The following is a 25,031-nucleotide window of genomic DNA, read 5'->3' on the forward strand; positions in this document are numbered from 1 at the left end:
AAAGTATTCTCCCATCAAGCTGTTCTTTGATCCCTCACTTTATAAAACAAGGGAATATTTTATGGATTTGGAGGGACCAATGACATCTGCTTAAAATTTCTTTTCATTTTTTGATTTATTTATTTATTGCCTGTATATATTCTGTATACTGTGTGCATGGAGTGACCCCAGAGGCCAGAAGAGAGTATATCAGATCCCCTGGAGCTGGAGTTATAGGTAGTTGTGAACCACCATGTGGGTGCTGGAAATCATACCATGATCCTTTACAAGACCAACAAATACCCTTAACCAATGAACTATATCTCTTTAGCCCCTTGTTTAGAAATTTCTTTACAATTTTAATTTAATTATTTCATCTGACTCATTTTTTCTTATAAAATCAAATTCTACAACTATAATTCTCCAATAAGATTTTTATAAATATAAACATTGACATTTACACAAATCTTTATATATGATTTTAGATAAATACATTCATATTTCTATGTTTTGGTAGTTTGTGAATTATCTGCATTTAAAAAAACTTGTGTGACAGAGACTATAAGTACATTCCCAATGTGGGATTCACCTCTGTAAACTGTGAATATGTGTTATTACCATTGGTTAATAAAGAAGGTGCTTTTGGGCTATGGCAGGAGAGAATACAGCAAGGTGGGAAATCCAAGCAGTAAAAGAGGAAGAATGAAGGTGGAGTAAAGGAGATGCCATCTAGCTGCCAAAGGAGAAAGATGTTAGAACATTACAGGTAAATTAGAGCCTCGTGGCAATACATAGATTAAAAGAAATGAATTAATTTAAGATGTAAGAGGTAGCTAGGAATACATCTGAGCTGTTAGCCAAACCATGTTGTAACTAAAATAGTTTCTGTGTGATTATTTGGGTCTGGGCAGCTGGGAAATGAAAGCTCAGTCTCTGTTTACACATTTCCAATTACAAAAATAAAAAATACATAAGCAATGAAATGCAAATATGAAATATTAATAGAAAAGTCCAAATTTACTTTTGATTAATTACTAAAATGCTTTACACTACCAACTATAAGTATTCCAAACTGAAACACATGATGACGTAAATTTCAAACCATGATCCATCAAAGTTCATATTTAAACAATACAATTATGTATAATCAGGTATATAAATTCATTATATCTAGATGTACCATTTTATCTCCTCAAAAAATAATTTAGGAAAAGATATGAATTCAATCCACACATATTTAAGAAATGATGGCATGGTGACACAAGCTCACAAATTTTTAATCCCAACCATTCCTGCCTAGACTACTTGGTAAAGATCCAAGCCAATGGGAGATCCTGCCTCAGAAGCGAAATATGGGTGGCACTGGGGAATGACACTCAAGGTTGTCCTCTGATCTCCACACAAAGGTAAACACACAAACACATCTAAACACACATGCTCTTTTTATTTTTCTTGCAGTCTTTAATTAGAAAATGTAGGCTAAAATCACTTAACATTTACAAGTATCACATTAAGTTGAGAGGAACTATAGCAGGGACACTATATATATTTTAACTGCTATTGAACATCTAAGACATGCATAAATGAACTAAATGGCACCCACCAATGGTAAGCAACTGAACAAATCTGCTTCTGCTTCTGCCAACATCTCCAAAACAGACTATACAGCAAAAGAAAAAAAAAAAACCTCAATGCCACGAGCAGGGGCAAGGATATGTCAGATATAAAAGGTCTTAAGAGTAATATTCTTAAACGCCATGAGTTATCCTAAAATAGATTGACTTAAACAGAACTGCAAATGCACATCTCGAAAAAACTGAAGACATAAATGTAAACTTCTCCCTTATATGTTTGAACAGCTGATCTAAGGTGGCACCATTTGGGGAGGTTTGTGGAGCCTGAGGAGGTGGGACTTAGCTGGTAAAGTGGGCCACTGTGGGACAGACCTTGAAGAGCTGGGCCTGTGGGTCTCAGCTTCCTGGTAAGCCAAGGTGTGATAGACCCAGCCTGTAGCCAAGGATTCTGCCAAGATTTCTCCACTTTAAGAGAAAGGACCCTCAAAAATGAGCCAAATAAATCCTCTCTACCTTAATTTGCTTCTCTTAGGAAATTTTGTTACAGCAATGAGAAATATGACTAGTTATAGTGATATTTTATTTGTGTTTTAATAAATAAAGCTTGCCTGAAGATCAGAGTGCAAAGCCAGCCACACTACTCAGCCATACAGGCCAAGCAGTGGTGGCACACACCTTTAATCCCAGCAGCCACACTAGTTAGCCACAGAGGTCAAGCAGTGGTGGTACATGCCTTTAATACCAGCACTAGAGAAGAATATAAGGCAAGATGAGAAAGGAACTCTTTTCAGTCTGAAGATTTCGTAGAGATCTCTAGTAGCTTGGCTGCTTTGTTTCTCTGATCTTTCAGCTTGATGACCAATATCTGCTGTAGCGATATTTCATTGTTATTTTAATAAATAAAGCTTGAAGTTCAAAGAAAAAAATCTGCTACACTGGCCAGCCTTACAAATGAGGCCGCAATAACACACACTTTTAATCTAGTATCTACACTAGTCTGACACAGAAACAGGTGGTGCACATCTTTAATCCCAGAACTAGAGAGGGTTATAAAACAGGAGGAGTCAGCTCTCAGACACAGTCTCATTCTGAGGATTTCTGGAGGCAGAATCGCCATTTCACAATGAGGTCAAGGTAAGAGCCAGTGGCTGGCTATTTTGCTTTTCAGATCTTCGGGTTGAACCCCAATTTCAGTCCCTGAATATTAATCATGCTTCAATCTGTCTCCGGGTTTTTAATTATTCATGCTGCAACTAATACTAATGTATAAGTTTTGGCAGGGGTATTACATAAAAGGAAAATCTGCTGGCATGGAAGAAATTGATAGCCTAAAAAAAAAAAAATCAACAGATAAAATGGGTGAGGTGATGCATACCTTTAATCCTAGCACCTAGAAGGCAGAGACAGGTGGAGCTCTGTGAGTTCCAGGCCAGCCAAAGCATAGTGAGATCCTAATTTTTAAAAAGAAAAACAAAACAAAAAAAAAAAAAAAAAAAACAGGAACTGAAATACTATATACAATAGTATGTTACAATTTTGGTAAAGAAATGTAAGTATGGAGGCTGGAGAGATGGCTCAGAGGTTAAGAGCATTGCCTGCTCTTCCAAAGGTCCTGAGTTCAATTCCCAGCGACCACATGATGGCTCACAACCATCTGTAATAGGATCTGGTGCCCTCTTCTGGCCTGCAGGCATACACACAGACAGAATACTGTATACATAATAAATAGATAAATATTTTTTTAAAAAATAGAAATGTAAGCATGCATGCATATGCATTTAAAAAGATATACATTGGACTGGAGAGATGGAGATGGCTCAGCAGTTAAGAGCGCTGACTGCGGAAGCCAGGCAGTGGTGGTGCACGCCTTTAACCCCAGCACTCGGGAGGCAGAGGCAGGCGGATCTCTGTGAGTTCGAGGCCAGCCTGGTCTACGAGAGCTAGTTCCAGGACAGACTCCAAAACCACAGAGAAACCCTGTCTCGAAAAACCAAAGGGGGGGGGGGGGGAAGAGCTAGTTCCAGGACAGGAACCAAAAGCTACGAAAAATCCAAAAAAAAAAAAGAGCGCTGACTCCTGGGTTCAATTGCCAGCACCCAGATGGTGGTTCACAACTACCATCTGTAACTCCAGTTCTAGAGGATCTGACACTTTCCTCTCTTCTCCGTGGGCACTATATGTACATGGTTCATAGTCATACAGGCAGGCAAAACATTCATAAAAATAAGCAAATTTTTTTAAAAAAATACACACTAGGCCCCGGAAGTACTTTCGCGAGGCTGAGGTTTCTGGGACTGTTGGTGAGCCGGGCTTCCTTTTTTCCCGACATCTTAGGGAGGCTGCAGTGGTCGTCGCCACTCTCCGAACTTCATCATGCCGCCCAAGGATGACAAGAAGAAGAAAGATGCCGGAAAGTCGGCCAAAAAAGACAAAGACCCAGTAAATAAGTCCGGTGGCAAGGCCAAAAAGAAGAAGTGGTCCAAAGGCAAAGTTCGGGACAAGCTCAACAATCTAGTCCTGTTTGACAAGGCTACATACGACAAACTCTGTAAGGAAGTTCCCAACTATAAACTTATTACTCCAGCCGTGGTCTCTGAGAGACTGAAGATTCGTGGTTCCTTGGCCAGGGCAGCTCTTCAGGAGCTCCTTAGTAAAGGTTCAATCAGCTGTACATTTGGAAAAATAAAACTTTATTAAATCAAAAAAAAAAAAATACACACTAAAACATTAGTGATACCATCTTAAAATAAGTAGGAACACAGTAGTTTTATCTTACTTTTGATATTTTCTAATTTAGGGTATATGTGTGCCTGGTCTTGTTCCTGTTTGCATGCTTACATTGTTTTTATAATAGTGAAAATAAAATCTGAATCCAAAATGCTGTCTTCCAAACCACTACATGAAAACCAACCTTTAATTACACTAGAACCACATTAGTATGTACTTGTCAACTGCCTTTCTGAAGAGCTGCCTTGGACGATGGCTATCTTAATGAAAGTGGCAATAAAAAAACTAAGTGGGCACTCACTCATCCCAATGTCCCAATGTGACTGAGTATTTAATAGGACAGAAATGCTGGCTAAAGACACGTGACTGCTTCAACTAGGAAACAAAAGAACCTATATTTTCAGATTTACCAACAAAATTAATTTCATGGAAGCAAAGTAACTATAACCTTCCACACAAAATATATAGTTGAAATGAGTTTAAAATATTTTGTTCATATTCACACACATAACATACTTATTCTCCAGATTGATCATTTAAATATTATTGATATAAAGCTTTTTTAGCACATATTTTTCAACAAAGTAAGACTCTAAAATAAACTCAACTCTAAAAAAATAACTTATGTAAGGAATGTACAGATAAATCCTTGCTTCAAATATCTGCAACAAAGTTCAAATGTAATTAAATTCCAAGAGAAAGTTTAAAGTACAGAAAAACAAAAGAATGAATGAATACAAGGAAAGAACCACATAAAATGTCAAGGATTCTATGACAAGGACTAAAAGAGCAGTAGTTATTATTAAAGGAGAACAATACAGTAGAAAACAAAATTCACATTTACATAAAAAGAAAACAAAGGTCAGGTCTTAAAAGATATTTTAGGTGAAAGACTAGGAAAACAATCTTCATAACATATGGGTTTGCCACACCGTAAAACATAAATAAATCATCAACCACTACAACTGCAGTTTTTTGTTACCTATTCAAATTTTTATTCCAGACTTGATTTGTATACATTACTTAGGATTGTATGATAAAGTTCCATATCATTCTCCTCTTAAAGAATGGTATTTATGTATGTTATGAAAATGACTCAAAGTCACAGAGTCTGTCTTAAGAACAGAAACACAGCTCTGAGCCTTTAATTGGTATGACTATTAAGCCATTAGAACTACTTATCACTGTAATCCATTGCTGCTGGTATATGGCTCCTACTGCTCAGACTACGAACTCCTCGGAGACAACATTATACCTGCTTCTAGTCACCTACAAAGCATTGCTGTGCAATATTGTATATTTATTCTTCTAAGTGCTCAAAAAATGGCTATTAATGAAACTGAAAGTAATGGAACTGTTGATGGCACTGAGAACCCATTTAGTTACTTCTGAAGTCTGTGTCCTTGTACAAAAATCACTCACAGTACTGTTGAATGAGCACACCTAAGCAGCCATGTTTTATACCAGTTACAAATGAATACTTTTCATAACCCACCAACGGGATGAAATGTGCTTAGGTGGTCAACCCAAGACTAGTCATTTATTAAGTCATTAGTCACCAGATGTTCTCTACCTTGAATGTTGCAGTCAGAAAGCTAACCTAGAAATGCTGCTTAAATTGGAGAATCTGTGTACTTGGCAAACTAATACATTTAAGAAAAAAAGTTGCAAAGAGAGAGCAAGAATAAAAGGCAACATTCACTTAAGAAACTGAATCAAGAGACTACAGGAACCTGGAACTTGAGAGATGGCTGAGCTGGTGAAGTGACTGCTACATAAACATGAGGAACCAAGTTCAAAGCCCCAAGACACATGTAAAAACCTGATAGCATGGTGGTACAAGCCTATGACACGGTAAGTAATGTCACCTATGACATGATGATAAAACATGTATGTACCTAGCATGAGATGAAGGAGAGGAAGTGGGGGGGAGGGGTGGAAAAGGAAGGGAAGGGAGAGGAGCAGAGAGATAGAAGAAAGGAAGAAAGACAAAAACTGTAGGTCAGTGTAAAAACTGTTTTTTAAAAAAATTCAAAAATGAAATGAAATTGATATACAAAAGAATTACATGACAATTTCAAAAAAAATTAGTAAAATATTAGCATTCCTGACAATAAACTTTAATCTTGTTATCAGCTGATCCTAAAGACATTTTAGTATATAAAGCACAAGAAAGTAAATTAAAATGCTATGGTTAATAAAAATGTTACTCAAAGTAAACAAGACAACAAAACTGAGTGTCAGCAAAATGTCAGCAAACTAAACACTGCATATTCTTTTAGAAAAGTATTAATATATTAATAACTCAAGAGATAAGTCATTGTAAACTGCCTAGCTGTCAAATGAGGTGGCCTCCAGCCAAGTGTGCCTACTCAAACATAAATTTTAAATAATTAAAATTCAGTTCAGTCACATTAATGACATTGCATGCACTCAACAGCAACATTTATTTGACAGAACAGATTTTAAAACAGCTCTTCATCACTGTTGAAAGTCTACCAGGCAATGTTGGCCTATGTTTCCTGCAGGCCCAAAGAAGCCTAAGGGAACACTATTCTTTATGGGAATAGGCAGGAAGATATTTTGTTTTTAATATTTAATTAGTATTGTAGGGGGCTAAATAGGAAAGATTACTTTAAAAAGCAAGGATTATAATATTCCTGAACCACAGTATTGAACTTTAGATTAATTGCATTTTAAATGAATTTTACCAAAATCAGTTTCTTATATTCAATTATATATTAGTAAAGTTATTTTTATATTACCTATTTTTATAGTTTCAGTACTGCTAAGTTTATTTTGATCTATATAAATAGTATAGTATACAAACAAGCTACTTTTATTCAGATTATTATGAGTTAATGTTGTTTAACAAACAAAAAACAGAGGTTCTCAATGAGCCTCTATAAAACAAATGTCTTCATTAAACACACATCCAAGTGATCATGATCCAAACGGAAAAGTGTCTCTACACACCAAACACAGAGTCCTCAGGATGTAAAGGACTCACTTTGTCTTTCTCCTAATTACTAGGCGGTGATTATCAAAGTGGTGTTCTTTCGGACAGTAATAGGAGATGAGGAAATTTGTCAAGAAATACAATTCTCTGCCTCATCTGAAACTCCATGAATCAAAAACCCTAAGGATAGGATGCAGCAGTCTCAAAGTAACCCTGATGCGACAGAATTTGAGAGCCTCTACACAAGCATCCAACAACTGTCAAGCATAAAAGAGTAAACACACATAACAGAAACTTCATTCACAGTTACCAATAAACTTGCTTACTAGTTCCTATTGTTGAATTTTACAAACAACTTCAATTATTCAAACAACTATAACTGCCAAGTACCACAACCACAAACTGTGTATCCATGAGTGTTCAAGTTTTTAATTAACAATTTTTAATAGCAGTAACTTTTAACCATTGTTTTCCTATTCGCACCTAGTTGTAATGGTTGGCTTGTTGGCTTGTCATGACAAATATCATCTATCCTTTTCAAATTTTTCTAACAGGCATATTTTTGATGATTTATATAAGTTTTTTATTGGGGCAGTGGTGGTGCATACCTTAATTCCCAGCACTTGGGAGGCAGAGGCAGGAAGATCTCTGTGAGCTTGAGGTCAACCTGGTCTACAGAGCAAATTCCAAGAGATCCAGGGCTACAAGAGAAACCCTGTCTTCAAAAAATAAAAAAATAAGTAATTAAATAATAGTAAAATAAGTAAGTTTCTTATGGTTTAAGTATCAAAGCTTGCACTTTGCTGTTATATTGCAAAAGCTTTTCCACTTGTACAGTAATTCACAGCACAGTAGAAATTAGCTTTATACAATTACAAACAATTCAGACAATAGATAAGAACAAAATAAGGTACTTTATGAACTCATTACCCTGACTTAAAAACTGTTAGTATCTCATCATTATTAAATTCAGATTTATAAGAAACAAACTGTTCCTGATAGAACAGAATAATTTATATGGAGAAAACTCTGTTCATATTTTTATTTAGATTTTCCCAGTTTAAACTTTAATATTTGATGGGAAAAAAGTCAGACAGACAGCTTTAACTATTGTCAACTCGTAGTACCACATTTTATCTGTTTCAGGGGCCAGCAAACTTTCTGTAATGATCTAAAAAGTACTATTTTAGGTCTTTTGCAAGGCCCAAGTGTTCATGCCACAGTTACTATCCCAGACTTTTTATTTGGGGAAAAAAAAACACAAGATACATATAAACAAGTAAGCATGGCTATGATTCAGTAAAACTTCACTTACAGAAACAATCTGGATGGGCTATTGTCTAGGACCTCTTCTGAAGAACCTCCAATAAATCACCATACGACAACTGCAAACAGTTCTTACCCACAACTCTTTATATAAAAAACACCACAATGAAAAGAGTTTACACTTTACTACATATCCAGCGTTCACATGCATAGCATCTCAGAATGTTTTCATCTTACAACCTATTAGTTCACAACAGGACCCAAATAAAGACAAGATTCTGTCACTGCCTACTGTGCCTTTTAAATTAGAGCACTGCTACAGAAAGTAAATTGTTTCTCAAAATGACAGGAAAAAAAAAAAAACTATATCCAAGACCTAACCATGGAATATTTGCTCATGAGGCCTTATTTGGAACTAGCGTCTCTGTAGATGTAATTCAATCAAAGGTCTCAACTTAAGATCTTCCTAGATTTGGGCCCAGCTCTACATCATCACTACTGTCCTTACAAGCACGTCTCCTCACATCTGTCCACTGAGCTTGTGAGTGGACAAGGACTTACCTATTTATCCTGCCAAGTTTCCCAATCTGGATCTTTCTGATTAGAACTTTTTGTTATTTAACACTTCCAGGGGCACACACAAAAATGTATCAGCCATTTTTTGAGTCACTACAAACTCATATGTTTAAATGCATGAATCTCAAACCACTGAAGAAGTTCTCTTGTTTAATGCTCAAATTCTCCTATTTTTGGCCCAAAGTTGGACTCTTAGTTCTCTGACTCCAAGTTTATTTTCTGCATTCTTTGTCTATTCTCTTAAATCTCACTGACTAGTCATGAAAACTAATAGAAACTTCAATTCAGAAGCAAAAATGGCTTTCTAAAAAACTCAATTTTAGCCAGGCGGTGGTGGCGCACGCCTTTAATCCCAGCACTCGGGAGGCAGAGGCAGGCGGATCTCTGTGAGTTCGAGACCAGCCTGGTCTACAGAGCTAGTTCCAGGACAGGAACCAAAGCCACAGAGAAACCCTGTCTCGAAAAACCAAAAAAAAAAAAATAAAAAAAAAAACTCAATTTTAAATTTGCTATATAATTTTTTTATTCACATGTTTTTTCATAATGAAGTTTGTAAAAAAATTAAACTTGAAGGCTGGTTATCACTATAACCCTTATTTAGTTATTGACCAGCTGTCATAAATGTTACAAGTACTGCATCTTAAACTTAAGAAACAAAAGACTAAGGCCAGGCAGTGGTGGCATAAGCCTTTAATCCCAGCACTCGGGAGGCAGAGGCAGGCAGATCTCTGAGTTCAAGGTCAGCCTGGTCTACAAGAGCTAGTTCCAGAACAGGCTCCAAAACTACAGAGAAATCCTGTCTCGAAAAACCAGGGAAAGAGAGAGACAGAGAAAGAGAGAGAGAGAGAGAGAGACAGAGACAGAGAGAGAAACAAAAGACTAATTTTTGGTTATGAACATTTCTGTTAACGTTCCTCATATAGATAAAGATAGACAAATTCAACTTTTTATGACAGAATCTGGCCAGGAGAGGTGACACACGCCTTTAATCCCAGCATTCAGGAGGCAAAGGAAAGTGGATCCCTGTGAGTTCTACTCCAACCTGATCTTCATGGACAGCCAATATTACACAGTGAGACCCTGTCTCAAATCGAAAAAGACAACAAATGATTCTAATAACTTGAAATCACTGAAAGAAAATATAACCATTAAATATTAATGATCATTAAAATACCTGTAACTCAGGGGCTGGAGAGATGGCTCAGAGGTTAAGAGCACTGACTGCTCTTCCAGAGGACCTTGAGTTCAATTCCCAGCAACCACATGGTGGCTCACAGCCATTTGTAATGAGATCTGGTGCCCTCTTCTGGCATGCAAACATACATGGAAGGAATGTTATATACATAATAAATAAATAAAATGTTTGTTATCATACTTGTCACAGTAATCAAAATATTCAGTCAACCTATATCTCCAACAATAAATAATGAAATGTTTTTATATATACAAAGGATATTATTCACCTAACAAAGAAAATGTGGCCTCTATATACAATAAAATATTCTTCAGCCATAAAAAAGTCCAAAATCTGCAAGGAAATGAACAAAATCAGAAGATTTATTAATCAAATATGAAGAAAAGCACCACATAATTCTCATTTAAGTGTGGAAACTAAAAGTTGGTTTCAAAATAGTATAGAAAACAGTATGAGAGCCTGCTTAGAGGTGAGGAACAGAGAGAATGTGGAAGGACAATAGTTGTAGCTGGGTCCTACTGGCTCCCTGGGAGGAAGGAGGTGAGAAGACACAGAGTCAACGGCACAGACTCTGGCAGTCAAGCAAGTGGCAAAGCAGACTCGTTATTCAGCAATACATTCCTCCCAGCTGATCTGTTGACATTGCGTGGTCGCCCCTCATTAGCTAAGCAAAATCAGGACCTCAGACAGCACCAGTTGATAGGCCCTTGGGCAGACTCCGGATTGGCTCATCTCTTTGGGCTTGTAAACCTTATCTTCCTAAAAAGAATTTTTAATCTTTTCTTCACCTAAAGTCAATCCAATCACCGATTTAGATCCAAACATCATCAAGTAGCTTTCAAATGGCTATTTTCAGTTCACATCTTCATGAGCATCTCAAAGAGTATCATCCAAGGGCCTACAAGCACTGGCTGCTCCTCTAGAGGTCCTGAGTTCAATTCCCAGCAACCACAAGGTAGTTCATACCATCTATAGTAGAATCCAATGCCCTCTTCTAGCATGCAGATTTATATGCACATAGAGCACTCATAGGCATAAAATATATAAACAAATCTTAAAAAATAAAAGAGTATAATTCCACCAGAAAAATCCCAAATCAGAATGTATTCTCTATATCTTATTTCTCAAAGCTCAAAACAGATCATGCTTCTCCTTCAGTTGTCCTTATTCTCAATTAATGGTAACACCATTATTTTTCTGTGTGGGCCCAATATCCATCAACACTAACTTCAATATCCAAAATCAAATCATATCTTCCTACAGTTTATCAGGTCTCTTTTTCCCCCTATTCTTCAACAATAGAATTGTAGTTATCACAAGACATAAATTAGATGCCATCTAATCCAACACCTTCCCATTGCCAATAGTAAAAAGAAAATTTGCCGGACATGGTAGCTCACACCTGTAATCCCAGCACTCAAGAAGCTGCAGGAAGATCACTTAAGAGTTAAAGGCCAGTTTGGGATTCTTGTAAAGATCTCTATAAATGCCCCCACTCCGAGAAAAGGCCACATAGTCATAATATCAGTGTATGTCCAGAGTTCCCACCTGTATTAAAGTGACTGAAAAGCATTTTTATTCCTCTCAAGATGGTTCTATAAGGATAATGTAAATAGACCCAAATGAAACTAACAGGAGTCAAGTTTTTCCACTGTCTCCAAGTAAAATCAAAACAAGAAACAGATCAAAACTATAACCAATTAGCCAGTTAGTAGTTGAACTGATTGACAATTTATTTAACAATTTTCTACATTACACTGGCATAAAGTAAAACACTCCCACTTTTTCAGCAATTCCATCATGGTTGAAAAATTCAAGTTCCCATAGAAAGCAAACCTCCAAAGAATGAAATTCTGATGCTTGGGCTACGATTGTGCCTCACTTATAGAGCACTACCCTACCATGAACAAATTCCTGGGTTCAATGCCTTAGTACAGAAAATTCCTAGGGCAGAAAAGGGCTAGGCATGTAACTCTGTGGATACAGTGCTTGTCCTATCCCAAAATTTAGTCAACAGTTATGACAGAGAAACAAAAATAATTGACGCTTTATCCCTAAATTTCTTTTAAAACTAAATTTCTTTTAATTTACATCCTATCTTTACTATATGGCACATACTCTCTCTCCTTTGATAAATTTTCATGAACCGACACCAAATTCTAACCAGCTGATTCCCTACTTCTGGGACCAATGGTTGCATGTGTGAGCTAACAAAAAACCCAGGCTGCTTAAATTCTCATGATATTATGACAAATACCTGGTAAAAACTTATTTAGTAGAGTAAGACTTATTTTGGCTCACAGTTTCAGAGAGAATTGACCTATCATGAGGGGAGATAAAATGAAGGTCAAGGCAGTAAAGAAGCATATGGCTCCTCACATCATAGAAAACCAGAAAGCAGACTATGTAAGCCAGAACCAGAAGCAACTACAACTTTCAGTGGCTCTCCCTCAGGGACCTATTTCTGCCAGCCAGGCTCCATATCTTAAATGCGCCACAACCTCCCAAGCAGAACCACCACCTGGTTTCCACGTGTTCATACAAGTGAGCTTCCAGGGAACAGTTCATGTTCAAACTAAAAAGATCACAATTAGGAAAGTGGCACATCTGGTTCTTAGCAGACAAGTTTTCTTACTCAATAAACTAGACAGAACTACAAACACAGTAGAAGTAGCTCATTAAAGAAAAGTTCAAACAAGAACCAAAAATTTAAAGAACTTCATAGAAATCATTAAATTAGGAAGCTGTGCTCTGTCCAACACCAAATATTATTTTATGAATATTTCTTCACTGACCAATCTTACCCTACAATCAAAAATCAAACAGGGAACTTTAAATATTCCTTTTGCATTTTCTAACATAATATTTTCACAGTAGTACAGGCTAGAAGAATATTCACTATGCTGGTATATGAGGCTTAATTCAGTTCATTTGAATATTTTATACCTCATTAATCAATTTTAACTCAAAACTAAATGCATTTTATATAAAAATTACTTCTATTACTTAATTACTTGAAATTCCTTTAGTTCAGTCATTGACATTAATACTCAAAGATTACATAGACCATTTTTATATTTTTTTCAAATAAACACTGCTAGTACATGAATTAAAAGGTTTAAAATTTTTTAATATGAACTCACCTGAAAGAGAATTAAGTTACTATATTCATACCCAGAAACAAAGAAATGACTTAGAAAGGGAGCTCTGACAAACCTAGGAACTGTCCTCCACAGCACAGGTGAGAAATACATCCAAGACTCTTTACATATAGTCTTTGACATTTTTTTAAATACTTTTTGAAAAATGTATGGATTGGCATGGTGGCACACACCTTTAATCCTAACACTCAGGAAGCAGAGGCAAGCTAATTTCTGAGTTTGAGGATAGCCTGATATATACAGTGAGTTCCAGGATAGACAGGCTACACAAAGAAACCCTGTCTGGAAAAATCAAAATAAAGTAATAACAACAATAATAATTTTAGACCAGACAGAAGGTGTCAGATCCTCTAGAAGTAGAGTTACAGTTGTGAGACACCATGAAGGTACTGTAAACCAAACCTGTGTCCTCTGTAAAAGCAGCCAGTGCTCTTAGCCATTGAGACATCGCTTAAGTGCCCATTATCTGATTTTTAATAAATCTGAGATAGTTGATTAGTCTAAGGTCAGTTTTTAGAATGCTAGATTACACCACAAAAATTAAATGTTCAAAAACTAGGGGAGAATTACTAAAAACTGGCAAACTAAGAAAAAAATTCATGAGGACGGGCTCAGCTGGCAGAATACTATTAGCATGTAGAAGGTTCCGGGTTTGATCCCCAACATCACCGATCAGGCATGGTGATGCACACTTATAATACTACATTCAGGAATTGGGAACAGGAGGATCAGGAGTTCAAGATCATCCTTTGCTACCTAGTGAATTCAAGACTAGCTTGAGTTACATGAGATCTTTTCTCTAAAAATCAAAAAATAGCCAAAGAAAATAATACAATATATAAAAATGAAACAAAAAACACAATACTTATAAAAATATGCAGTTACAGCAAGGTGCAGTAGTACGTGCCTTTAATCCCAGAACTCAGTAGGCAGAGGGAGGCAGATCTCAGCAAGTTCAAGGACAACCAGAGTTACATAGTAAGACATTGTCCCAAAAAGACCAAAAAAAAATAAAAAATAAACAAATAAAGATCACAGCAGTTTCCTAGGGACCAGGCATTCACTGTACCTTCCAACTAATATAACCAGAGATCTGATTTTAATTCTTATTTTAAATACTTTTCCAAGCTTAATTACTTTAAAAACTAAAAAGTGAAGCTTAACGTTTCTATAAATAATATACACGCGAATAACTTTTACAAAGTAAGGATTAAACTTCACTGGTGGTTGTCACCTTTCTCTTTATTCAGATTGGAAAAAGAAAAAAACCAAAATCTTAATTCCAAATTTAACTAGTTTCAAATATGGGAACTGTGTTTTGTTGTGCATGCAGCAGTTTTGCTTAAAACTATGTTAATGTCTATCATTTCTACTGAATCAAAACAGCAAAACTTCTACTATGTCAATGAGAGCAAAAGAATGAACAGATTTCATTAATAGATACAGGAGAATTAGAAAAGAATCCATCACCCACTCAGCAAACCTTTAATATAAAAAAAAAGCAATTGAACCAAAGAGCAAAACAACCAACAAAATAAAGAAATCTGCAGACCATTAGCAACAGTATCCTTAGATGTAAATAGCTTCAACTCTCCAATAAATAGAAATGGGCTACTTGGATTTAAAACTCAAGATCAACTATTTTGTTGTCTAAAAGAAACACACCTCACTGACAAAGACACAAACTAAAAGTTAAAGATTAATTCATAATACAAAAATACACAATAATCAAAAAAAGCAATAGTAACTATATTCCTATCTAACAAGGTAGAAATTGGAAAATTAAAGAATAATAAAGGAAATATTCCACCAAGAAAATGAAACAATTACAAACACACACAACAAACATTGATGTAACTAATTTCATAAAACAACACTACTAGACTCCAAGAGGAACAGGTCCAACTATAATAATATATTTTACATAATATACTAAATAAGATATATATTATAATATGTAATATAGTGACCGACGTAATACCCAACTCTTATCCATAGACAGGCCTACATTAAAAAAAAAAAATCAACAAGTAACTTTAGAGATAAACTAAAGTTAATAAACACCTATAGAATATTCCATCCAACAGTTTTGAAATGCAAATTTTTCTCAACAGCCATGAAACTTTCTCTAAAATATATCACATTCAGACCATAATGCATGTCATAATATTAAATACTATAAATTTCTTATATTTTTTTCAAACCATAATAGAATAAATCTGGAAGCGAAGAGCAAGATGAACTAAGGAAGCTACACACACACATAGAGACTAAACAACAAAATCCTGAATACCAAACATTGAAGAAATCAAGGAAGGAATTTTGAAGTTTCTAAGATGAAATAAAAATAAAAACACAATTTATCAGAACCTTTAGGATCAATCTGAAGCAATTCTATGGTAGCTTGAGTACTATAATTAAAAAAGAGAGAAAGATCTCAAGTAAGTTACTTAATGGTATGCCTTTAGACCTTAGACTATCAAGAAATAGTCAACCAAATAAGTAAGTAGAAAAAGACAAGATCAGAGAAGGAATTAAAGAAATGGAGACTAAAAAAACAAAGAATCAATGAAACGAAGTCAGTTCTTTGAAATGACAAACAAAACTGACACACCTTTAGCCAAACGAACTAAAAGAAAAAGACAAATTTAATAAAAAGACAGACATTAGAACAGATAGCTATAAAATCCAAAGAACCACTAGGAATACTTTGAAAACCTCTATTCAAAAAAATAGAACAATCTAGAAAAAAAATTAATTTCTAAATTCCTGGACACATATAACCTACCAATTAAGAAGACATAAACAACATAAATGGATCTATAATGAACAATGAAATTATAGTACTAATAGTTCCCCAACAAACAAAAGCACAGAACCAGCAAATTCACTACCAAATGCTACCAAACTTTTAAAGAAATAACCTCAATACCCCTAAAACTATTTCATAAAATAAGAGAATACTGCAAAGCTCATTCTATAGAATGGTTCTAACACCAGTATTGTACTGATAAAAAAAAAAAAGATGGGGGCTGGAGAGATGGCTCAGTCGTTAAGAGCACAGGCTGCTCTTTCCAGAGGTCCTGAGTTCAATTCCACATAGTGGCTGACAACCATCTGTAATGAGATCTGGCGCCCTCTTCTGGCGTGCAGACATACATGGAGACAGAACACTGCATAAATAATCTTTTTTTTTTTTTTTTTTTTTTGGTTTTTCGAGACAGGGTTTCTCTGTAGCTTTGGAGCCTGTCCTGGAACTCCCTTTTGTAGACCAGGCTGGCCTTGAACTCACAGAGATCCGCCTGCCTCTGCCTCCCGAGTGCTGGGATTAAAGGCGTGCGCCACCACCACACGGCAAGAAATAAATCTTTTAAAAAAGGATTATAGATTATTTTGGACATATATAAAAAAATCTCAATAAAATAAAGCAAACTGAATTAGTAACACTCAAAAGTCACAATTATGATCAAGTTGACTTTTTGTTTTGTTTTGTTTTGTTTTTGTTTTTGTTTTTCGAGACAGGGTTTCTCTGTGCCTTTGGAGCCTGTCCTGGAACTAGCTCTGTAGACCAGGCTGGCCTCGAACTCACAGAGATCCGCCTGCCTCTGCCTCCCGAGTGCTGGGATTAAAGGCCTGCGCCACCATCGCCCGGCTCAAGTTGACTTTATTATAGGGATGAACATTCTCTCATGTATGAGACCTAACTTTAAAAAAGGTATTGGGACTCTCTGAGGAAAGAAAAATATCTTTTCTCTCACAGATTCTAGATTTATACACAGAACATGAACATGGTAAAGAGGAAGATAACCAGTGAAAACTGGGAGAGAAACAAGAAAGAGTAGTGAACAATATATTTAAGTAACGTGCAATAATATATATATTTGTACTATGTCATGAAATTTATACACTAAATTTTACACTGAGTGAAAATTTCTAGAAATCATTTTCCTAGCATTTATTTCTTTAAAAAATAAATTTAAAAGATGACAATAATAATAAAATGAACTTATCAAAAGAGCTTATCAGTCCAGGTACTGAAATATGTGGAACCCAGAACAGTGAGAACTGACAAAATACTTATCCTCAAGAATGGCAGTGTCAAGCCAGGCAGAGGTGACACACGCCTTTAATCCCAGCACTCTGGAGGCAGAGACAGGCGGATCTCTGTGAGTTCGAGGCCAGCCTGGTCTACAAGAGCTAGTTCCAGGACAGGCTCCCAAGCTACAGCGAAACCCTGTCTTGAAAAACAAAAACAAACAAAAAAAGGAATAGTAGTCAAGCATCAAACAATGACTACTACCCTATCGATTCTACTACACATAGTAAATCAGCTTTTCTGCTAAGCATTTAGAATGGTCATGTATGACTCTTCACCACTCAAAAATTATTTGCTAGAATCTTCAGTTTAGACAAGAAACTGAAACTGTACACAAGTTATCAATCCTAGGACTAAGTGTTAAAAGCATACTTAACTGAGTTCACTATGGAGATTGCCTACAGACGTTACTAAAAGTAAAATAATCTACTGTTTGAATACGATGTTTTTATCAGTAACATACTTAAAACTGAACCATCAATCAACTAGTCTTACCACATATTAACTGCACATGAACCTATTAAAAGGTCAGAGTGTGTAAATTTCTAAATAATTTAAGACGAACATATAACACATTTTTAAAAGCATAAAATAATGCAAAGTTCTAAGTGATTCAGTATGAAAATAAGGTAAGGAGAGCTGGAGAGTGGTTAAGAGAACTTGCTGCTCTTGCAGAGGCCCAAGTTCAGTTCCTAGCACAAAAAAAAAAAAAAAAAAAAATGAGGAAGAGATTTCCTGAAGCAAAGCTTAGTAGCAAAAATGAAACCCAAACAGCATTTAAAGACACAGTAAAAATGAAACCATACTCAGAAGGCATATTTGAGTAAGGGCCCAGAAAGAGGTATGAAGAGCCACAGAGCAAAAATGCAAATTAAAGCTAAAATCCAGTGTGGAACATAAGGTTACTGCTATACTAGCACAAGGACGGGAGCAACTACACAAAGATCAGAGCTTAAGAGTTTACTTTTACCACCAGTTTTTAAACAACACTGGATTCTAAAAGGGGGAACTTGTAATTTTTTTATCTTTTAATATCAGAAACCAACAATACTAGGATGTACACTACCACACTAGTTTTATACACATGGTATAAACATAGAAACTTGTTCTTGAAACAGTGTACATGTGGAAAATCTCATACAAATATTTGCTTTTACAGAATACCAGAATTAAGAGGCAAACTTAAAAGGTACTTGTCCTCAAGTTAAAGCTAAAAACCAAATGCTTATTTTCCTTGACTGCTGGCCTACATTTGTGTGCTTATTGCTGTCTGGACCCTTTCCTATCAACACAACCAGCACTTCAAAAGCTCCAACCACTCTGCCAGGATTTCTCCCTTCAAAGAGCCTATGTTGCCATGGCAATCTCATATTCTCCAGGGAACCAAATCAGCAGCACCCTTTGATAGCATCCATGAAGGTTGTCCAAACTCCAATTCCTCTGAGGTACAGGTCAGATCCTGTCATAAGCGTACCAATTTTTACTTGCTATAATACATAATATAAAATTAAATCTGACAATTTCAGATTATTTAAAAAGCTGCATCCAGAAAGAGTAAGGGAAGACTATGGGTAGTAATCTTTCATGTTACAAACCAGATGTTTTTAGGCTACAAAGGCCAATGTTATAAAACACAAAGATCAACAAACTTAAGATATTTTTCCTTTTCCAGATATCAAAATATTCTTTCTACAAAATAAAAATGAAGTCCGTACCTTGATTTTAAATGCTCCCTACCCTTTTATATTCACTTGAAAAAAAGTACCCTAGTCAAAAGCAACAAAGCAAAATTTTACCATAACTAGTTTTCCTAAGAACAAAATATGAAGGGAATACATGAATGAGACAGGCCTGGTGATACATGCCTACAATCCAGCTATACACCACAGGAGGTTAAGCAAAAGAACCCCAAGTTCAAGACTTGCTGGGTTAAGCTGAGATCAAGATCAACTTGAGTAACTTTAAGACCCTGTTTCCAAATACAAAAATGAAGTAGGAGGGGAGGTAGGGCTCATGCCTCAGAGATACAATGACAGGTAGCACTTGCCTAGAACGCAGAAGGCCCTAGATTCTATACACAGCACAAAAGACGCAAAAGATATATGTATGATATGAGTGAGCAACTGGCATATACAGAGGGTACCTTTCCAGATATATATATTACCTCTAATGTAAGTAAACTTCTTTTCATTTCTGTTCAATCTATACCATCCCACATTCTGAAACAAAGCAATGTATGCTTTCTGTGTATTCAAAGTCTCTGAGTTAACAGTAAATATCATTAACAATAAAATCCAAAAACCAAGTACCATTAAAATAAATAAAAGACTCCTTAAGAGTCAGAAAAGTCATTTTATGAATCCCGTGTCCCTAGAAAATAAAAGCTAAAGTAAAAAGTTACCTGAATGCTGCATTATCTTTTGTAATTAATGTTTACTTTCATTTCAGACAACAAATGTACAATGAAAAAACTTGGCCATGATACATCATTATATATTAAATTTGCTTCAAAAATTTTTCCTTCCTTTAAGGAATGTTCTCACAGTGTGCAAACTGTGAGCATTCAGTTCTCTAAAAGCCATTAAGCGGCAAACAGGACATTGCAAGTCATTTAGAAAAAATACCTTGCACAGTTAATTTCCTCTTCATTAGAAATGACCATGGAGCTTAACTCCTGAGTCAAGCTGTTCATAGTACCATTCTGCACAATGACTGGAATGCCACAGAAGAAAGAAAGAGCAAACTATCTGAGATCTACATCTGCACCGGACACAACCATGAAAAACTGGGAAGTATTTCTCCTATTTGAACAGTAGAGGTTTGAACTGAATTGTTATTAACAATGCTCCAAAGTTTTTTTTTTTTTTTTTTTTGGTTTTTCGAGACAGGGTTTCTCTGTGGTTTTGGAGCCTGTCCTGGAACTAGCTCTTGTAGACCAGGCTGGTCTCGAACTCACAGAGATCCACCTGCCTCTGCCTCCCAAGTGCTGGGATTAAAGGCGTGCGCCACCACCGCCCGGCTGCTCCAAAGTTTTTAATCATGTTTATGAAATATCTTCCTTACTATGTTTAGAAAGTTTGATACATTACCTCCATTCCCAATATAGCTACTTTCTTTCTTTAAAAGAGGCTAATGACTTTAAAGAGTAAAGACTACGAACAACAAAAATGAGGTATAATTGGCCTTTTGTCTAATATGGGAAAACTTAGACCAGTGTTTAAACCATAGCGAACAGCTTTATCAATAATATCACAAATCCAATGTACAAATTCAAACATTTTCACAACATACAAAGTCAAAAAAAGAAACTGACACTCTAAAAGCACCTAAAATTAACTACTAAAGTTGAAGTTCTCCAAACTTTCTAGGTTTTGTTTCTGTTTTCTTTTTAGCCAAGATCGACCACTGAATTACTTTATACCACCACCCAGGGTACAGGTAATTTACCTAAAATCTCCTAAAAATAATCCTCCAAAAGACCCTGTTACTGTCACCTTAACATACTAATACCAAGTAAAGAATCTACTATCACAAAACATATGTGGAATGAACACTGACTGCATGAAGCCTATAACTCAACTCTTACAAACTTTTTCATAAAATGGTTTATCTTAGTTTCCTTACCAAGATATGCTATAACAAGAGCCGGAGAGATGGCTCCGCAATTAAAAGCACCAGCTGTTCTTCCAGAGGACCTGAGTTCAATTCCCAGCACTTACATGGCAGCTAGCTCACAACTGTGACTCCAGATCCTGGGTACTGGAAACCCTCATACAGACATACAAGCAGGCAAAACACCAGTATGTGTGTGCGCGCACACACACGCTGTAATAATCAACTATGTACATATAATACAGAAATTATTAAATGATCCTTGTCTAAATGCAGCACTTTTAAGGCTAGAGAGCTGTCCAAGCAGTTAAAAGCACAGGCTGCTTCTGAAGAAGACCCAGGTTAAGCTTCCAGCATCCACATGGGAGCTTACCACTGTGTAACTCCAGAATCTGCCACCCTTTTTTGGCCTCTACAGGCATCAGGCACACATATGGTGCACAAACACACATGCAGGCAAAACACTCAAGACACATAAAATATAAATATTTTAAAGCACTTTTAATTCATTCAAGCATAAGTTTCAAACCCTTTTATTCCATCATGCAGAATGAATTTTACATCTAATATTTACAGTCAAGAAAATAAATAAAATGAAAATGTAAACCTACTAAGGCCTACAGAATAGTCTTTATTTCTGGGATAATTACTGATTAAAAAAAAAGATAAAAGAGTTTACATTTTAGTGATAAATAAAAGACTGGAACTTAATTTTTCTTGGTAAAAATTCTATTTAAATTAATAGATAAAAATTGTATATTAATACATATTCATAATATCAAGAAATATACAAACATATGAAGTACATTTAGTTAGGGTACAAGATAACGCAAAATCCAGTAAGACAAGCAGTTGTGAACACTTGAAAATATGAGGAAACTTTTTTTTAAGATACAGTGCTCTGGCATGTATGTCTGCATGCCAGAAAAAGGCACCAAATCTCATTATAGATGGTTGTGAGCCACCATGTGATTGCTAGGAATTGAAATCAGGATCTCGGGAAGAGCCGTCGATGCTCTTAACATCTGAGCCATCTCTCCAGTCTCATAAGAAAACATTTAAAGCACTTTAATGAAATGAATAGAGATAATGTGGAATTTCAAGCATATTACTCGAAGTTAATTATTGTGTTTTGCCTTTTCAAAGTGCTATGAAAATGATCTCTTGGGCGTAACTCACTTGGTAGAATGCTTCCCTACTATACAAAAAGCTTTGGGTTTGAATTTTAGAACTGCTTAAATCAGGGTTGTAATTCAAACACTTGAGATGTATGAAAAAGAGTTCAAAGTCTTCCTTGGTCACATAGTAAGTTTGAAGCCAACCTGATATACATGAGATTCTGTCTCAAAGAAGAAAAGGAAATCATAAAATTCATTATTCTTCTCTTCTAAAACCTTGGTGGATTCAAGAGAATCAAGCACAGAAAATCAGTTAAAGGTAAGACACTTTTGGCTTAGTCTGTGTCTTACAGGTTGTAGTTTCTCCGTGGGAAGACTACCATTAATAGTTAAAAGTACGAACGCTTTCTTTCTCTAATGATATAGGAAACTGAACACAAGTGAACAATATAGGAAGGCGAATGAACAGCAATGATGAAATAAGTTGATGCTCTATAGCCTAAAAAGTATTGCTATCTCTGCTGCTACCATTTCAGGACTGATTTCATCCTAAGGAGTCTGCACCATAGTAAATAGGTTTTACTTCCCTGAATGTGTGTGTGCGTGCATGCAGGCACACACACGCGCGCGCGCACACACACACACACAAAACACACTATGCAATTGGTAATCACTCCTGTTTATCTGAATAGCTAGAACTCTGGTTTGTTTGGTATTTTGTTTGTTTGGTTTTTGGTTTTCCAAGACAAAAGGTTTCTCTCTGTATCCTCAGCTGTCCTGGAACTCACTCTGTAGATAGCCTAGAACAAACAGAGATCCGCCTGCCTCTGCATCATTGAGTGCTGGGATTAAAGGTGTGTGCCACCATCGCCTGGCTTTTTTTATTATTATTATTATTTTGTAATGACTGTCTTATACAAAGACTGCCATGAAGTTAAGGAATTCCCACACACTAGGCTTTGTATTCTTAAAAGAGTGGAAAGGTTCCTTCTGACATTTATTCTGGTGTTTAGAATTACCGTGCCTTTACAGGTCCTGATGGCAAACGTACACTTTTTACAAACGTTTACAAAAGATTGAGTGTGGACTTCTGCAGTGAACAGTACTTCAGATTGACACCACAAAAGCATCTTCACATGCACCTCAGGTCTTACCAAATCCTAATGAAAGGGAATTACTAACCGCACTAAAATGGTAAGTCATATAAAAACCATGACATCATCTTCAATGACTTACTCGGTCTCACCTTATCTGATCAATCAGGATGAGGCTCTATGCAGTCTCTACATGCTTTCACCATACAACCCAAAAGTGTAATTTATACGGCAGTGTAACCAAATGAATACAACTGTCCTGGTTTCATCAATACTGCTCACATTCAGGTATCATGATTTCTCTCTTCCTATTATATATTTTCTTTCAGCTACATTTACCTTTCTAATAACAAGAAAGGCGGATTTTTGCTTTAAACCAATTTCAGTAACTGGCACTAATTAACCTTCCCCTGCAAAGCAATTAGAAAAGTGGAAAACATCTATCAAGTGTCTGTTTTCCAACATTAAAAAACAAACTATAAACTAAAATCCCTAAAAAAGAAAAACAATGTGAGCCCTACCATCATTTTCATTTCCTGTGTGGAGATAATCTGCAGATCAGTATGCAGAAAGTGGTCTCCCTGACCTGAGGGAGCACAACAGACTGCAGCTCCAGGAGGCAACAGCAGCTGCAATTCCTAAGGCACTGGTTGAGACGAGGGAGCTATTTAGAGAAGTTATCTCTAGAAACCTTCAAGGCTAACCCACAAGTATGTTACTAATGGTAAACCCTACACATATATATGGTGACATTCCACAATAGCAGACTAAAACAAAAAAGGAGCTGTGAGATATTTTAAGTCTGGAGCAGTACATACATGGAGTAAATGTTGAAAATTCAAAGCACTCTGAAGAATCTCAGGAGCGTTATACCAAGTAACTAAGATGGCTGACCTATCCTAAGCAAAAAAGTTACCCTAAACCAGTGGTTCTCAGCCTTCCTAATGCTGTGACCCCAATTTGAATACAGTTTCTCATGATGTGATAACCCCAACCATAAAACTGTTTTGCTTGCTACTTCATAACTGTAACTTTGCTACTGTTATGAATCAAAATATAAATACCTGTGTTTTTTTCATGGTCTCAGGCAACACCTATGAAAGGGTCGTTTGAGACCCATAGGATGGGAACCACTGCCTTACACCTACCCTGCCCTGAGAAATGCTTAAAAACAAATATACAGGGATACAGATGATCTCTTGTCATTTCCTCCCAGAACAAAGCTCTAGAGTCTAAAAAGGGACAAAAATGACCCAGGTCGTGGTGATGCACACCTGTGATCCCAGAACTCAGGAAACAGGCAACAGATTTCTGTGAGTTCAAGGCCATCCTGGTCTACAGAATGAGTTCCAAGACAGCCAGGTCTATACAGAGAAACCCTGTCTCATAAGATGAAATTTAAAAAAAAAAAAAGAAATCTAAATATCCAATAGTATAACATTCACATTGCCTAAAATCCAATCAAAGTTCTCTATTATTCCGCTTCTGGAGATGACACCTTAGAAGCACTCAGAATGGTTTGGTTTTAGACATACCATCATAGACTTTCCTGCAACACAGCCTCCAACAAAAATGAGCTGTCCTTCTGGCTAATATCCTTCTTGGTTAAAAGAAGTTTTCCCTTTAGACCAAGACAGTCAGAAGAAAAGCACCACAATTGCCATTTAACATGGG

At 36.1% G+C, this 25,031-nt stretch overlaps 2 protein-coding genes across 3 annotated transcripts in view; one reads left to right on the plus strand and one right to left on the minus strand.

Moving 5' to 3' along the window:
• The window catches only part of Tcf12 (transcription factor 12), a 270,782-nt gene that overhangs the window by 223,125 nt on the left and 22,626 nt on the right, over positions 1–25,031 (minus strand). The gene's annotated exons all lie outside the window — the stretch shown is intronic.
• LOC130872613 (40S ribosomal protein S25-like) lies at positions 3,842–23,444 on the plus strand. Its single transcript, XM_057766783.1, has 2 exons — positions 3,842–4,209; positions 23,296–23,444. The coding sequence occupies exons 1-2, from the start codon at positions 3,927–3,929 to the stop codon at positions 23,442–23,444; spliced, it is 432 nt and encodes a 143-aa protein (XP_057622766.1). The 5' UTR covers positions 3,842–3,926.

Source organism: Chionomys nivalis, chromosome 4 (genome assembly GCF_950005125.1).
Source record: "Chionomys nivalis chromosome 4, mChiNiv1.1, whole genome shotgun sequence".
Classification (NCBI taxonomy): domain Eukaryota; kingdom Metazoa; phylum Chordata; class Mammalia; order Rodentia; family Cricetidae; genus Chionomys; species Chionomys nivalis.

Coding starts and splice junctions, on each gene's coding strand:
- LOC130872613 (XM_057766783.1), top strand. CDS start 3,927: ATGCCGCCCAAGGATGACAAGAAGAAGAAAGATGCCGGAAAGTCGGCC. Junction 4,210..23,295: donor TCAGGAGCTCCTTAGTAAAG/GTTCAATCAGCT, acceptor GTGCCTTTACAG/GTCCTGATGGCAAACGTACA.